Source organism: Solea senegalensis, linkage group LG4 (assembly GCF_019176455.1).
Source record: "Solea senegalensis isolate Sse05_10M linkage group LG4, IFAPA_SoseM_1, whole genome shotgun sequence".
In the NCBI taxonomy this organism is placed as follows: Eukaryota; Metazoa; Chordata; class Actinopteri; order Pleuronectiformes; family Soleidae; genus Solea; species Solea senegalensis.
The window spans coordinates 10,112,768-10,131,303 of record NC_058024.1 but is presented as its reverse complement, the minus strand read 5'-3'; the positions used below and the strand labels follow the sequence as shown (position 1 = coordinate 10,131,303).

Genomic DNA, 18,536 nt, shown 5'->3' with positions numbered 1-18,536 from the left:
ATGAGTAAACGCTAGCGTGATTGACAGTCGGTGCCCAGTTGATCGGTCTTGACGTTTGTGAACTTCCGGTTTCAAAAAGTAGACACTTGAGGCGTCAAAACAGGAGTTAGTTTTGCAACCAGACGACTACGTCCATCTTGTGTTCAATGGGTGTGAACAGTCATACACCAAGTACTCAAGACGGATGTTAAATCCAGGACTGAACAGGGCACTAGGCTGCATTCTGAATAAAGCATACTGATTCAGGTGAATATGTTCTCTCAAGCGCCATCTCACTCAAACATTCTTTAACAGTCTCTGAAACACATACCAGCAGTTTCTCTGTCTTTCCCTCACAAACACACACACACACACACACACACATTTTGCTCACAAAGGCTGACAGGGTTATTTGTGACGGAGGTGTGAAGGCCCCAGACCGTGACATTCTGGCACGCGGTGTTTACCCTGGCTAGTACTCAGACACTAAACAGAACACACACACACACACACACACACACACACACACACACACACACACACACACACACATTTCAGAGAAGGACATACCACAGACTGTAGGCCAAGGCCGTTCGAGGGGCCATACTGTGTGCATTTGGCATACGTTTGTCTATACCGTTTTAGCATGTGTTTGTGTGACTGTCGCTGGTTCTCATCAGGACAAAGCACGAGCAGCAGCACAGGGCTGCAGGGGGCATGTGGGTGAGGGTAAGGCAGGAGTCGGCGAGTGCTTTGAACAATGTCAACCCTTTTTTTCCACTCATCCACATCATTTTAGGAATATCTGATTTCACCCCTCAGAGTCCTCTGTTCTCTCCACACATGGTGTCTTCATCCAGGTCTCTGCCGCGTCAGTTTCCTTTTTCTGCCCACTGTTGCCCCTTTAATTTGAAATTCAATTATATTTTGAGCATGGGATGAAAAGTTCACGTTCAAGCTGTAATTACCTGTTTCAAAATGCATGCTGCAGTCTCATAGACCATTTGAAGTTCCCCTTTTTATTTTATTTAACCTAGATGGAAATCTCTTTTCCAACGGTGACCTGGCCAAGAGGTCAGCAGGAGACAGGTTGCAATAATTTAACTATGTGTAAAGTTGGCTTGCCCTGAGGATCCAGCAGAAGGCCCTACTAAGGTTTCCTCCCGAGTGACAGCAGCGACAGCACCGTGGAGATGTATGCCTGCATTGCTGCTGCTTTGGTGGAGAGACATGGGGTTCACCAACTAACCACAACTTTGTCTTAGCTGGCTCATAAGTATCCGTGTTTGTCAGGATATCACATACTTGTATTTCTGGCAAACTATATTACAAATGAAGTCGGACAATTTGCCTTGATGTAACATTGTTATAATTTAGTTAAAAGCTGTCGGAGTTTCCTCCCGTTGTCCGTGATTTACCGTCCACCAAGTGTTTCTTCCATGTCACTTTAATGAGTGCTTTGTTATGAATAATATTAATACGTAAAAGCGTTCCTTTTAATGTGCGCTGAAAACCTTTTCTTGGTTGCTGTCAGTTAATTTCCTCTTTCCACCTAAGCACACCATGTAGTTCCTAGCTGGATCCATTTTTGCCTTTAATTAAAAGAAGATGTGCCTAAGCCATATTTAATAAAATATAAACAATGCTTGGATGGAAGGAAACAAAGTAAATGAGAAATGTGGGATATTATACCCCCATGCTGTTCATTAAGACAATGCAGCCCTTCTATTGGTGCGTGCATCTCACCAGAGACGAACTAAAGACGTTTAAAGGTGGTGTAATTGAGACCAGATGCAAACTGAGGTAGACAGGAACAGAAAAAGTAAAGAAAAACACAAAAACAAGGGCAGGAAAGCAAGTGCAGAAACTCTGGGCAGTAACAAGCGGCAGATTATATTCAGATTGACGCAATTTATTTTCCAAATGTAGGCTCCATGGTGGGAGTTAAGGGAGAGAAAGAGAGTAAAAACAAGAGGGAACATGGAGAGGAAGTGGAGGCGACAGGGTGAAGTAACCACATGCCTCCTTTGCCAGATGGATCTCAGTCAGACCGTGACCAGCCAGCATTTAACCCTTGGACTGGTTTGGTAGCAGTGCTTTTCAGACCGCCTCTGACTGCCCTCCAGCCCTTCATGTTTCCGTTCTTGTTGGTCTTTCTTTAACTTTCATAGGAAACTTCTCAGACACTTGTCCAATACTAGTCAATAATCACATTACCTTGGGGAAATCAGTGTGTGCGTGTGTATCAGATGTTTTAGAAAACTGTCTTTTACATCCTCTCTAATTTGTTATTGAGGAACAATGTGGTGAATTGAGGAGGAGGAAACATTTTGGAGGAATCTTTTCAGCCGCTTGGTCACTATTTGTGTAAAGACACGGGAATTTAGAAAATTCCCCCTGGATGCTGTTGTTGTGAAACACACACACGCATGGTCTATCATATGTGTATGCAGATGTTTTATCTTTCCATCTCATTGTGGCTATTTTTGCCCTCGTCATCCCGCATCTTATCTTTCCCCTCGTTCCTCTCCTCCGGGTTTTCCTTATGTTTTCTCAGAAGCTCTCCCTGAAATCCCCTCACGCTCCGCAGCGTCCTCATGTCCATTCATCAACCCCTCACCGACAGAAGGCAGGGAGGGTGGGTTGATCAGAGCTAGGGTGACACTGTGGAGCGAGCAGCCGGTTACACCCTTAGAAGTGTGTGCTTAGTCGACAACTACACAAGGACAGGAAGAGTTAGTCACGGAGTAGGGTGGAGTTTAACAGACGCGGCTTGCTTTTACTGTTAAGATTTATTTCACTAGATGCAAATTTATTTTTCTGGACTGAGGTTGATGTTTTTTCACGATATTTAAGTCAAGATGCCCTATCTGAAAACATGAAAATATTTATTTGACTGCTAATCCACAAAAAAGTTTGTAACATCAGTTAAAAAAATCATATGCTAAAAAAAGAAGATTCCTGGTCTCAAAAGCGATATAATATTGCCATGTAAAATATTGCAATATTTCACCCCCAGCGAATGCTCAGCTGGGACCGTCCTCAAATCTGGTCTGACAGACGTCCTTACATGCAAGTCCATCCAAAAGTATTAAAATGACCAAAGCTCTCTTCACTCGTCTTCCTTTTGCTCAGTTATTTCTTTTCTCTCTCTTTGCATCCGCTATAATGACTGAGCAGCTCATCGTCATCACCAGACACCGACTCCTCTGTTTCTTCTCGTTTAGTTTCTTCTGCTTCTTAATACTGTATATCCGCCTAATCTCGCTGCAGTGGGGGCGTGAATAGCGAGGATGTGTCTGCAATATTTCGCGAGTTTGTGTTCATTCACATTGCATTTGTTGTGCAAAGGCTTTCACATTTATGGAGATTTTGAAGGACACTTCCTTGGTTTGATCGTGTTAATCCTCGTCTGACATTGAGAAAAAAGTGAAGCAGTCAGTTTATCTCCTTCCAAGTGTTAGGTAAAAAAACATGGCCCCTTGGTTATTCTTTCTCCTTGAGGTAATCCTCTGCTACCCGGGAAGGCCCACTGATGCAGCGACGATCACCACAGCTATGCCATTACGCCGGCTGCGGCAATGAATACACAATCAGCGAAAACTTAATGAAGAGCAAATGGTGTAGTATAGATTCACACAAATGATGTACGCACACACACACACACAGGGATATGTTGACATGATAGATGCTCTCTGGTTTGTAGGCCATGCATGAGTGTTTTTTTTTTGTTTTCTTTTTAAGTGTGTGTGTCTGTTTCTGTGTGTCAGTCACATCCCAGTGGTTTAATTATTCAGGCTGTATTAAATCTTCATTTCTGTGACGCTTGCAGTCTCAGCCTGTTTAGTGGTGAACATAGATGAATATTGCATTTTCACCAGCAAACCTTTAGCTTGTGTGTCAGAGAGGCAAAAAGAATGTTGAGTCACTGAGAGAAAAATAAAATGACGGAATAACACAGCAATGTGAGATAAGGAGAGTCTCGGTCTGTTTGCATACAGGAAAGTCAAGCTCCAGTTGTAGCAACTAAACTGTTCAACTCAATGACTGTCCTTGTCCCAATCTACAAGCGGTTAACTGATTTAAGGAAGGAAGTGTGTATGCCTCCGCTACGCTAGGGGGCGATATGCCCTTTTCGGCTTGTTAGAATTAGGTGGTGTCCGGTTTAGCTTGTAGCTGAGTCTTCCTTCTGTCTTTTAATCGATTATTATACATAATTAAAACAAGTTTTCAGCATCTTAAATGTTATTCAGGTTTATTTGCTCTATATTACAACAAAATCATTAAAACTTTTGGTTTGTGGACAAAACAGAACATTCAAGATCACTGATCAACATTTTCTGACACTTTACCGACCAAACAAGTACTCGACGAATCGAGAAAGTACAGATTCATTGATTATGGAAATAATGGTGTGTTGCTTTACTAAAGTGACCACCACTGATTTTATTTTTATTCTACTGACACAATTGTACATTATAGAAAAGCCAAGGTGTTCAGCGATGCACCAGCTTCACACATATGGAGATGAACTCAAATGCCAGTTTGAGTGCTGGCCTTAGTCTTATACAGTATGAATTTTAATACCTCACCGTAAAATTGGTTTATTTTTCTCACCGTGCAAGGGTTTAATATTTTAAAATGCAAAGCACTTCAAACACCCGGAAAGAAAATGTGTTATTTATTATTGTGTTTGGGAAATTCTCGATATTTGATATATTGTCCCGAGGACAGGATGGGAGTAGGGAAACGCCACAAAAATGATGACTTTTGTAATTTTAGTCGAAAATAAATTCAACCTCTACTTCAAATATGTAGATATGCATATGTGTTCTGCTGGCAGTTAGAATACTGTATACATTTTGTCAGAAGTAGGTTATTTATTTTCAGGCAGCATCTTAAAGAGACTAAATGTGTTCAGATGTTGAAGTGTGACTGATGTGTTGTGTTCCCAGCACAGCTGGATAGGTTTTTGCACAGATTATTGTTTGCAGACCAGAGAGTGAAACTTTTTTTGTTGTTTGTTTTTTGAGTGTGTGGCTGGGCTCATTAATTTTTTTTTTGGTGTCTGTTCTCTTTTTTTCTTAAGGAGTAGCAAGTGGTCTAAAATGTGTTCCGTTAAAATCCAAACTATCAATGGACACTTGACCTCTGGATTCTTTATTCCTCAATTCTATAGACCTTCTTTTTGAAAGCAGAAGTAACTAAGGGTCCGACTTCCTGTGTGGCACTTTTGGTCTTCTTCCTGCTTTGGGAAAGTATCGATAACCAAACAACACCACCCTTAATCATAATTAGCTGTGGTTTTTCCTTGGATGTTTTAATGGCTTTTCATAGCGTAGATACTGCTCTAGTCCTGGATGGTCTTCAGAGGGTTTCAACAAAGTGTACTGAAGAGACATGGGGATGCATTTCCTTAGACATTTGTACGACATTTCACATCCACATTCCCATGAACATTAATTCTCTAAATAGTCCACTAAAAAGCATAATAAACATGTTTTCAGCCATGTCCCAGTCTTATGCTGACAAAAATGACAATTTATAGTGCCTCTTGTCACTGACACATGGCATTGTCTTCAGAGAGGATGCTATAGGCAGCTATAGGCGACAGATGGGAGAGTGTATACACCTCTCAAGTCAAGGTTTGTCTTTGAAAAGCTGAAAAGCACAAGGTTTGATTGCAGCTGACATATCTGGGTTAGAACGATAACGCAGTGCCTGACGTGACACCCCCTCCCCCCCCACACACACACTCACACACACACACACACACACACTATGAAAATCCATAAGGATAAAAAAAAGACTGTGAGAAAAACATATTACCACATTCCTGCTCATTTTTGTTGTAGAGTGTTGTGTGTACCATCTGTGTTGAGGGGATAAACGGTGTAGGTTTGTTTGTAAGTTAAGTATAATGGATGAGCGAATGCATTCAGTGTGCACTGTATGTCAGCGTGCGTGTGTGTGTGTGTGTGTTCTTATGGGGGACCCAAACACATACTGTATAAACCATAGGGACAAACCACTTTCTGTCACTCCATTAAGACTTGGTTTTATGGTCAGAATTGGGATTAGGTTAAGGGTAAAGGTTAGGTTTAGGCATTTAGTTGTGATGTTTAGGTTAAGGTAAGGTGATTGACCTCACTATGAATACTGTGTATACATGTACTTGTATTTATGTGTATATCTTTGTGAGGTCCAAACAATGTACAGTACAACCCTATCCTTGAAGGGACATTTTGTCTGGGCCCTACTATTTTAAAGGGTTTTTTCAAGACCTGGTTTTAGAGTCAGGGTTAGAATTATGTTAGTGTTAGGGTTAGGCGTTTAGTTGTGATGGTTAGGGTTATTTAATTTTGGTTAACTATAGAGTAAATCTTCAGGATATATGAAATGAATGTAAGTCAATGTAATGTCCCCTGCAGTCGTGGAAACCAGACTGTGTGTGTGTATGTGTGTGTGTGTGTATATGAGAGGATCATACAGCAGAGTCCAAAAGCCTGAGACCACAAAGTGATGTCAGGTCTTTGGATCCACCTGCACATTGTTGGGTACATCCAGTCAAGCTTCTGCTCTGTGAGACTTTGATCATCCACACCGTGTTTTATTCATGTCACACGTTCCCCCTGCATCTCGCTTTAAGTTAAACTCTCCTCTCTGTGCTCCCTCATGTTTCCAATTCTCTCTCCGTCTCTGCCTCCCTGCATCAATACTCTGCTCGGAAGCGAAGGGCGTGGGTGGACAATCTCTGTCCCTTTCATGGTTCAAAGTCTCTGCTTCTCTCACTCCCGCACTGTTCTACATGTTGCTGCCTTATTAAATGCCCTCCCCCTTCTCTCTCTCTCTCACAATAAGTGTCTGGTTGGTCACAGACCGTCTTTCTAGTTTCTGCCTCCTAATGAGCGTGCAACAGCTTCACGCGCACACACACACATACACACACATACACACACACATTCTCATAAAAACTTCCATGTACCTGCCACACCCTGCAGCTCATATAGACACAGTAATTATATGTACTCATACAGTAGTATTTATTTATCTTTTATTATAATTGCACCTAGACACTTTCTGTTTTCCATCACTGAACTAGAATATCCTACACACACACACACACACAACACACACACTGCTGTTGACCAGCTGGTACACAGGACCTATAGCAGGCTTTAACAATAGGTCATGACATTGTGTTCCATACTTTACACTCATTAAGGAAATGAGTTGGAAGCAGCTTTCCATTAATGATATGGTGCAAGATGTCAATCATATCACAATATTTGTTTTTTTACTCAACAATAAAAAAAAATATACTCCTCATCCAAACACCGGACTGTTGGAACAAATAAAGCAAAGCAAGCATGACTGCAATACTGCCAGCAGTTTGTGATCTTAAAAAAATAAAACCATTTATTATCAAAAGATTTGTGCTTCAAAAATGTTTTCCATTAACAGTGATTTTACAATCCTTATCTGTCTTTTGGACACCCATAAATAACACAAACCACTGATGTATTAAGTCGCGTTGTTAGGTGAGTATTTCATTTGTATGATGTGTCTTTCATCTAAAAACCAGCTCTGTCAAGCAGTGTTATCAGACCTGACTGTGCCATATTGTTGAGCACACACAGGCGTGTTTTTGTATTTGTTGTTTCAGAAGCACATAGTAAGTAGTGTTTTGTACGTGAAAACTAGCTGCTCACACACAGAACAGCCTCTTCACACAAACAAAACACAGTGTTACAAATGTGCCATAATCCCAACCAATCACTGACTGACTGGGCTAGGGGCCGTACGATGTTACCCCCAGCCAGAACATGTGACACAATCATTTCATATATACTGTGCCGAATAAAAGGATTCAATCAGCACCTTACTGTACAGTAAATTGTATCGAGGCATAGACGGGACCCTTAAGTTCAAGTGTGGATGCTGACAGGCGATGAGGAAGCATTCAATACTTTTCATATACTCCTTTGTTAGGCCCCTGTGAGACGCACGCACACACACACACACACACACTGCCCCTCTTATTTGTACCAGTGTGCCCCCATTGCTCCTCTGTGGCTGTGCATTGCCATCTCATTTCTCCCCCAGGCTCTCTGTATCGCTTTACTTCATTATTTAGCTTGTTATTTTTTCTTCTCCCTGATCTATAGTCTCCACATCACAGAGGCAGCTAATTAATTATGGATGGACTAAAGGGGGGTTTGGACGGGGGGGTAAAAAAAAAAAAACCCAGAAAAAAAACGACCAGACACCCTTTTCATTCCATATGCATGTATTTTGGGAATTTTATTAATTCATATTTTGTTATGCTACAGAAAAGCCTTCAGAAGAGTTCATTTATATATTTAGCCTCCTGTTCATGCTTTCGTCTTCCTCCTCCTACCCCATCAACCCGCACCCTCGTTTCTGTCGTGATTTTAATCTTCTACACCTTCTACATATCCCAATGAGCACACGTGCACTTGCCGGCCGATTTTCTCATTATCTGCTTGCGGTGGGTGTTAAAATGGTGTTTTGCTCACATGTGATTAGAGACTTCCCCAGCCAGCCAAGCGCTTGTTTTATTTTTTATAAGTATTTTTTCCCCATTTGGTGTGGAAAGAGGTGCTGTGGTACACATCAGAGTGCATGGAAAATGAAGGCAGGAGTATTTTCAACAGGCTTGACCTAGAATGACAGCTGCTCTCCTTTGAGAAAGCTCATAGCAACATTTAATCAAAACTGTGGGTGTTGGGAGTAAGATATCAAATAAATGAGGTCAGGCTTTTGAAATGTTGTCATTCATTAATGAAGGTTATGGCTGTTGTTTTTGCTTCTAACATTGTTTTTGTTGAATAAAATAGTTTTATTTACTACGAGTTTCAATTTTTTACTAATAATCTTACATTGAGTGATAGGAAGGAAGTCAGTCAGTGATTGACTGGAATTATGGCACATTTATAACCCTGTGTTTTGTTGAAGAGGCTGTTCTGTGTGTGAGCAGTCAGCGTTGTGTGCGCACATTACTCGAGTTTTCACGTACAAAACACTAACTATGCGCTTACAAAACAACAAATACACATACAAACATGCCTGTGTGCGCTCAACAATATGGTACCGTCAGGCCTGATAACACCGCTTGACAGAGCTGGTTTTTAGATGAAAAACATCTAAATGACACATCATACAAATAATGTTACATTGTTTTTGTTAACGGAGACCAATCAATAAAAAAAGTACCTTTAAACAATGGGAAAAAAGGACTGAAAAATACTCATTGAGTGGCCCTGGTTTGTACAACAAAAAGAAAAAAGTTATTTTTTATTTGGCAAAACAGTTTTATGCTTCAGCATCCACATCTGTTGAAAAATCCAGCTCATGAAGACATCAGAATGAAAAGAAAGTGATCAATATCATGAAATTAAGCAGATGTTTATTTTTTTGCCATGTTCTGGTATCGAGAAACCATCTGTGGTGTGTATTCCTTCACACTTCCTTTCCACTTCAAGCACATGTGGAACTTTACTATGAATGGCTCTTTCTGGTTACTGCACTGCTGGATAAGGTAGCTCACAATAAAGTGAGCTGCTGTTCTGTGTAAAAAGAGGTGGTGCGTTTGTGTGCTGAGGAAAGCTGTCGACTGTTGAATTAACTGTATCAGCTAATACCTGCAACCATATCCCTGAGGCATTTACGGCACACACCCTATCCCACAGATAAACACACACACACACACGCACACACACACCCACACACACACACACACACACACACACACTTACACACACACTTTTTCCCTCCTCCACTGTCAGTTCTTCTTGAAATGAACCGGATGTGAGTGTCACATCTGGCCAAGAAAACCACAACATCCGTCTGTAGAGATGAAATGAAAGTTGAGAAGTCAGGAAAGAAGGGGGCACAGGAAAAAAAAGGTCATTCCAGCTTCAAAGGAATCCCCACAGTACAATATTGTTTCAGTGTGCTCTGCACTTTGTAGCCACAATGCCACCTTTGAACCGTTTTGGCACCTGTCACAAATACTGATGAAATAACTAAGTGCAAAGCACTTTGTTCCTCCACCTTTCCCACAAAATTATTATTTTTCCCCATCTCTTTTCCAAAACTCCTTACCATTCTGTCTGGGACACAGTTTGATCTTTTAAATGAAAGCAGAATCTTCTGTCCTTAGAGTCCTAGGATACTTCATGCAAGATATACTGCAAATCTTGCATGAAGTATCCTAGGACTCTCCATTAGCTCTGTATTGCCATTAAGACGAGACTCTAAAATCCTGTGATGTACAGTAAGTGGTAAAGTTCTGATATATCTCATATCAAGGCATGTGATCTTACCATTATATTATCTTCTATTCTTCCTGTAAAACAGTTTTCTGTGGTGCCTGCGAAGAGCCTCAACGGCACTTTTCAAAATCAGAACCATGCGCCATTTATGACACAGCTGAACGGGGCAGTATTGTTTGTTGTTCCCCGCAGCTGTACCTTGAGATGACAATATACAGTATGGGACTAAATGAAGTAAGGGGATACTAAAAGGAAAGACGCCTGCCAGAGGAAACGATAAGCACACAGCTGAGCTGACACAAAGTCAATAGGTGGATGAATAAAACATTGGTTAGCTGCAGTTTGTGCTACAGGCTATGCTACCATCTGACACACTGGCTTCTGCGCGGTAGCTGTAGTAGCAAGGTGTGCTGTAACTTTACTTTTTAACGCTCGCGTGGCACCTCGGACAGCGCAAGGCCACAGCTCTTGACGTGAGCATCCTTTTTACTGAGACAGGATTTAAAAAGCCAGTGCAAATCAATCTCTACTTTATCTCTCTCTCTCTCTCTCTCTCTCTCTGTCGCTTCTCCTTCTCCTTCCATCAATTTTCCAGCCTTGGCTGCAGGACCAGGCAGTTAATTAAGTAGGATGTTGTCAGGAGGCTTTGGTACATGGTGTGGATGGATGGATGGATGGATGGATGGGTGGATGGGTGGATGGGTGGATGGATAAAGAGGCATAAAAATGGTTAACCAGCCATCACAATCGACCTCCACTCGTATCCAGTCCACACATTTCCTTCCTTTTTCTTTTATTTGCGACTCGCACTTCCTCCTGGCATAAACAGCGGTCTGACTTTCCCGTTTCACTTTGCTGTTTCCCCAAATAAATATGCCTCCTCTTCCTTCCCCTCTTAACTTTAAACTTTAATTTCTTTTTACTCAGGGGCAGTTATATACCCAATGACTGTTTTTATTTATTTAGACTCAAAATGTACGCAGGTGTTCTTGAAGAATAGGGTCAACACATGATCAAAAAGCTACAGGGACCCCAGCAACCAAAAATGCTAAAAGTCAGGTTAAAAAGCCTTAATTCAAACACGGCTATTTACAAATCAAACGCCAACCGGTCTCGACCTTAGTGGACACAAAGTAATAATGGACACTGATCAAACATTTGTATAAACTTGGCGAGGTGTCTCACCTCATCCTGATTGGTGTTGCAATAAGCCTCGGTAGGAGTCCTGTGGGAGGTGACACATCCAAATATTCCACATGAATACAGAAATAAATTCCAAAAACATTCACAAATATATATATGTATATTTACAGCCATCACATTTTGTCTATTCGCGGCATCAACAACAGTCTGACTTTTACTTTTCTGTTTTCCCAATTAAACTTCCCTGTTCTCCCTCACGTCCTCCTCATCTCTCCAAGCTCCCCAGCTCCACTTCCCTTTCTGTTCCATACCTTCCTCCGTCTTTCTGGACAATTCATTCTTCCTCCATGTCCATGTCAGCCTTCCCTTTCTCAGTTGATTAGACACCAGGTCTTCAGAATCCTGCTCCATCCTCCTATAGTATTCCCCGCTCTCATTACGCGTGCATGTGTTTGTATGTGATCAGACACACAAGGCCAAGACTAAGCAGGGTAATAAACAAACTCCAGCATTGTGTTCATACCCGAGGGACGTGCTGTAGCTTCTAATGTACGACAGCTCAGAGTAGAGGAGAAAGAAAGATTCTCTGACAGGCAGCCAGCTATCTGCTTAAAAGAAAAGCTACAATGGGAAGTCGAGGTGCCTCGCGTGCAGTGAATATTTTACAAGGATCTGGTCGATGTTTTCCTGGACTAAGCACTTTTGACGAGTCAACGCGAATGTGTTGTCTTAACTTGCAACTCTGACTGTGACAACACTGTCGATATTTAGGTTATTCTGCCTCCTTTGGTACATCGATTCAGCTTGACAGTGGGAAGAATGATGGCATTTTTTGTGATTTTTAAGTGAGTTTATTTTAACAGGGAGTGGCTCCTAACTACCTGAAACACACATTAAACATCAGAACAACACACATTCTCACATGAAATCATGAAATCAATTCAGTTTGCTCTCTGCTGTTAATGTGTCTTTTATTATGCGTGTCATCCCATTATGTCTCCATGTTGTAAAATGAAACATTTGTCCATTTGTTAGCCTTTTGTACTAGTGTCCAATAGTACAATTAAGGGTTGGTTAGTTTCACCTAAGCTTTAATTCATGTTATAGAGCATCTGTCGCACACACACACACACACACCCTAGCCTCAGGCTCTTTGTTTTTCAGTGTTGACGGGTTCTGCTTTGCTGCCAAATCATGACTTGATCATTGTAATGACTTCATTTCTTCCAACACATGCACACAGACAGTACATATATATCTAAGAAAGGCTTCACATACTGAGGGGGCTGTCGATTGTAATTGTAGTTTAGTATTGTGAGCATATACTGTACACCCATTATTGCAACTGCACATATAGTATCTTATTTGTCTTGCACGTCCATATGCACGCACACATACACACACACACTCCAGGGTGGAGCACTCCAGTGTCGTGAGCCAGTGAATGAGTTGTTTCCAGATGATCTAAACAAGATATTGTCAACTCTGTCCAATATCTGAGTCTGTCAACACACGCACACATTGTATAAGCAAAATCAAAGTTAATGAGCTCATTACTCCATTGCACACATGGACATAATATATATTGGACGCCCTGACAATACAGCACTGTTGTCATCAGAGCGATTTTATTTGGCATAAAATCTATCGTGGACTTTTTTTTATGTAAACCTCCGTTGCTTGGAATGCTGTCGTGCATCATTTATGTTTGGTGCGAGGCCAGCGGGGGAGCATTACACGAGCCTGTTGCACTTGTGAACTGTGCGTCACAGTATTCTTTCACTCTTATCAATGAACGTGATTCATTTAGTCTTATCTTTGAACAATTTCAGCCATGTTTTCTCAGCTTTCTTACACCCATCTGTCTCCACTAAAGGAAAACATGTTGAGTTATAATTTTTTCTTCTTCTGAATCTGCAGGACTGCCCCCAGATCCTTCCCTCAACCCAGATCTACATCCCCGTTGGGGTCACCAAGCCGATAACCTTGGCAGCGAAGAACCTGCCCCAGCCTCAGTCCGGACAGAGAAACTACGAGTGTGTCTTCCACATCCAGGGGGAGACTCACAGTGTCCCCGCCCTGCGCTTCAACAGCACGTCCATCCAGTGCCAGAAGACACCGGTGAGTCAGACCTGATGAGGACAAAGAGACATTTTTTGGCTGATTTTGCTTTCTATGTGAGAGGGATATAAGGGGGAACTCAGAGTTCCATGTTTCTACACTGTAGTTCAATTAAAAGTCTCTGAATATGTACTTGAATGCTAAAGTTTAACGAAAATAAGAGTTTAAGCAACAGACGATTGAAATCAAGTTTCTAAACGATATCAATTGGACACTCTAAATTGACCCCACATGCAGTGTCCTTCTAGTGCTGGTCCCAAGCCTGGATAATTGGAAGGGTGGCGTGTAGAAGGGCATCTGGTAATGTGCGGATCATCCACTGTGGCGACCCCTAGAGGGGGAAAAGGAGAAAGGAAAAAAAACAACAACAAATTATTGTCAAAATCCCCAAAAAATATCAAGATATTATTTTTTTGGCCCATGTAACCCACCTGTAGTGATGGTGATGAGTTCTTGTGTGATTACATGGGTAAAACTAAAGTGAATGTGTGTGGTATAAAGCAGAGAATGTTATATAATAAACAGCTGCTGTAGATCTGCAGCTGTTGTATGGATTAGAGCACAAATTAAACTTGCACTTAAAGCATAGTCATTTGGAGCCGTTCATCTTGAACCAATAAATTCTGCTAGGTAACTAAATCATGACCCTGGTAAGGACATTGACTCGGTCAGAGTTTAAGTAATGGCCACCGACAACTAATGACCACTTTATACACTAACATGGTCATTGTCGTGATGGATGACCAACTTGCCCTTTGGACACTGGCTTAGTCACAATCTAGATAAATGACTCATGGCTGATCTCTCACATTGAACTGATAGTTTGCAAATTGATATTGACGTTAAGAGTTTGCCTTTAAATTAAGATACGGATGTATTCATGGGAAATTTGGGATGTCCCGACATCATTATGGATTTTCATGGTCGGTGTGATACATCATGTAAATAGGCGAGTTTAAAGCTGTGATGGTCAGCTGTGGTTTTGTTCTGTGCCTCTATGGTTTTAATGTAATTGTGGCTTTTGGTTGTAATAGATGAAGTGTGTGCTAGATTAAAGTGTTCTCAGAGTTTTTAGAAGACGTTTTCTAGTAAGAGTTTGTGTGTGTGTGTGTGTACACAGAGGATTTACAGGTAGGCAGAGATGTTCTTAAAATGTGTGCGTTTGTGTGTGCATTTGCTTGAGGCTTCAAACTAGTGTGACAGATAAGAGGTAGCTAGCGTCGCGCTTCACTGAGGCTGAAAATGTGAAGAGGAAGTCTGTCTCTGAACCTAGTTGAGAGCGGATTGATCATGTTTACACCTCGACTCCATACCTCTCCCTCTCCTTCCTCGCTCAGCTCATGGAGCTCATCTTTCTCTCTGCCTCTCTCTCTCTCTCTCCATCGCTCCCTCCATCTGTCACACTTTCCTCTTCCGACCAAACCCCTACTTACTCTACGTTTACACACTCCTGCTTTCTGCTTCTGTCCCTGTCTTTATTTCTATCCTCAGATACTGTATAATGCAATGCAACAACACAGAGACAAGAAACAAGGTGGTGCTGTTAATTCTGTTTTAGGTGAAGCTCAAGCAGCTGTCGCTTTTCATGTCGCATCTGGAGGAAAAATATTTGACGACTCCATGCAGCTTGGGTCATTTTCTACAACTATAGTACCGCCTTAATGTGGGCGGGGTCGTCATAGCACAGCTGCACGAAAATGGCGGGACGTTGTTTTATACTAGACACAAACACAAACTAGTGACGAGCAAAGCAGTTATGTACCATGTACTGAATTATTAGAATCAGTTAGCTAAAAAAAATGAGTTCAGTACTTCTTGCATGACCAGATCACAGACTCTGTCTGACAGTGGAAGGGGTTGTGATACGGCTCACGATCGCCGGATTTTGGCAGTGCTGTCGCTAAATGCACCAGACTCCTCTGTTAAATATTGAGATTTTTGAAATGTCCTTGCTAAATGTTGGAGATTAACAAATGTTTTGGGGATTTTTTTTTTAAGTCTTTTCAACTGATCTACAGTTTGGCACACGTCTGTAGTGGAAAAGCGCTTAAGCTTAAGTATTTGTACGTATATAACGCATGTGAAGCACACACCAGCACTACTCTCTGTTTAACTATATTGCTAAGAGGTGTGACAGCTATATGTGTGTGTGATTTGTACCCGTCTGTACTGTATTGATGTGTTGTCTTCAGGGTTTGGCACATGTTAGCCAGTTGTTTGCGAGGATGGCGTTAATTGGCCGGCGATGGGCTCGTCTCTCCACAGAGATGTCTGTTTATTGACTGTTTATTGTTGCTCCAAGGCCACTGCTAATAAGCAGCGCAGTCCTGCCCAAGTCCAAAGCAGAATTTTTCCGTTTGATGTCCACAAAGTAGACATGCTAGCAGCAATTAGCCTTGGGCTGTCAGCACTTAGCCCTTGTTAGCAATTAGTTGTGCCAACTCGACTGTATGCTTGCATATCGATGCAGTGCATGCTTTGAGTCTACACAAGGCCGCAGGTAGATTCAGTGGATCGAAGAAGAAGAAAAAAAGGTGCCAGCTGCATGAACGCCATAAAAGCATAATTCATCCAGGCCTGAGCTTATGAATATAATTATGAGTCATGAATAATGAGAATGAGTATCTTATTATAGCCGTGGAGCAGTATTTCAAAAGAATGAGGAGCTTAAATATTAGTTTATCCTTTTATAGACCTTCGCATTGCTACTTTTCATGTGCGCCCCTCCATGTTTGTTCCTACTGTGACAGTGTTCCACACCAACTCAGTGAATCATGGATGACTCTGCAGTAAATGTAGACTTCATCTGTAATGCTGCCTCTGTTTTTAGCCGCACAGCCGTTGAGATAGGGGTTAATCGTTATCTGTGCGTTCAGTTTGCCTCAGGCTGTGGATCCCGGGATAGATGTACGTATATGTATATGCTTTATGTTAGTGTGTGAAATTTCCATTACACTCCTACAGGAGGACTGCTGTAGTTGGGAGTTGCTAATCAATGGGGTAAACACAGGGGTGCTAATCCCTAGTTTATTTTTGTGTTTGAGATACCAAAGTGTTTACCACTGTGTCTAAATCACACTCGAAGGAAGGGAAAGACCAAGGACAGAGACTAGAGAGCTGTGGCCAAATTCCTTTAAAGTAATAAAGGACAGGAGTGGATAGGATAAGAGAGAGGGCAAAATACCTCGAGGTGGAGGAGGCAGAGGAAAAGATAAACACAGTAGAGGTGGATGAAGAGGGATTAGACAAAGGGCAGTGACAGAGGCAGTAATACCAGACAGGAGTGGATAAACGACAAAAATGGAGATGAGAGAAGGACGAGACAGAAAAAGGGAAATTGCTGATTCAAGTGAGACAAACGGCGAAAAGAAAGAAGAAGAGCCATATAGATGAGATCATCTGAGAAGTTTCTCCCGAGGCCAAAGCTCAATCTCCTTTATTTCATACAACGTCATCACCCTGAGCAAAAGATGATACCTAACAACAGGACATTCAGCATATTCACAGTCGGATCATGTTTAAACCCCAGTTTCCCATACTTAAATCCTTTTTTACAGTGACTGTAAAAACTCAATACCCTTATATAGTATCCACTAACAGGAGGCTGTCAATAACGTACTGTATATGTGACATACATGATATATGATAGTGTAACAGCAGCTCTTTGTTAACCTTGTTTGCTATTGACTTTCCATATCTTAAGGGAGAAATGTATTGGTGCTATGGTCTTTCTGTATAAGGTTTCTGTACATACCATCGGGTCCCACAGGGAAATGAGAAAGTGTTTCATTAGACCCTGAGAGAGAGGAATGCAGTACTGGCTTAAAGTTTGCTTTTGCAATCAGAGACTTGAAACAAGTAGGCCACTTCATAGTTAAAGGTCCAGTATATAAGATTTAGATTAGGGTTTGGGTTTTATTTGTTACTTGGAGTAAATGTGAATATACAAATTATTGTGTTCATAACCATGATTTTAATGAGAAAAAAAACATTGAATTTTAATGATAACTGAAGGCCATAGGTGCTTGGAAGGGAAGAATGAGGTGGGAGATTTTCAGCTTCAACCTGCAATTTCACCAATACTTTGCTAAATCCTACACACTGTGCCTTTAAGACATAAAGGCACAGTCGTAAAGCCTCTCCATTAGAGGGAATATGTAAAAATGTGATTGAAGCTGTAAATGTTGCTGTGTGATAGGAATTAGTCATCATGCATTTTCCATTTCTCACATTTGAAGTTGGATTCTCAGCCAAACACAATTCAACATTTTTGGAACCTGTGAAAGTTGACAAGATGGTGTATAGTCCAAGTTTTCATAGCAAGTTAATTGGAGAAAATCAGATTTTATTTTTTTAAAGAGAGATCTTAATGCCAGATATGCCCACATTACCACTGACACATACGGAGCCATCCGCCAGGCCTTATGTTAGCAGTTAACTCTGGTCAGCAGCAACCAAAACACCAAGCTGGTGTCTACATTGGTTCCTTCCGGTTTTTTTGACCGAGCTCAGGCAGCGTCCTGCAGTGTGTGGGCCAATCAGTGGCTGGGGTGAGGGTGAAACGGTTAGTATGATGCTGAGCTGCAGGCTGTAGAGTTGTGCTCAGGGCACCGCGGGGGTCATGGGAGCAAATAAACACATGTACAAACAACACTTTCACACACAAATGACCACACTCTGGGGTCAGAGAGGCTGATGGAGCACAGCTGGGTGTTGTCTGGAGGTTGAAAGAACCAAATTGAACCGTTCAACACTTTTCCTTTCTCTCTGCTCCTTTATCTCCCTCTGGTCTGTGCCTTTTGTCCATTTGTACTTCAGCGTCTCCATTTTTGCCCTCCTCTTTCCCTCCTTATCCCCTTTTTCTTGTTTCTCCATGGAGGGCAGGAATGAGAGGACAGATAATATCGGTACGGGCATTACACCATTACCTTCTGTCTGATAAACCCCTCGGCCACTCCATCACCTTTTTTCTCTCACTCCTTTACCAGTGACGGT

General features: G+C 41.7%; 1 protein-coding gene across 2 annotated transcripts in view; it reads left to right on the top strand.

The window, feature by feature from the left end:
• LOC122767829 (plexin-A1-like) overlaps positions 1-18,536 on the top strand; it is a 192,826-nt gene that overhangs the window by 121,252 nt on the left and 53,038 nt on the right. For both annotated transcript variants that reach the window (XM_044023327.1, XM_044023325.1), the window contains exon 10: positions 13,341-13,541. In XM_044023327.1, coding sequence (XP_043879262.1) covers positions 13,341-13,541 — 201 coding nt within the window. The remainder of the gene's footprint in view (positions 1-13,340; positions 13,542-18,536) is intronic.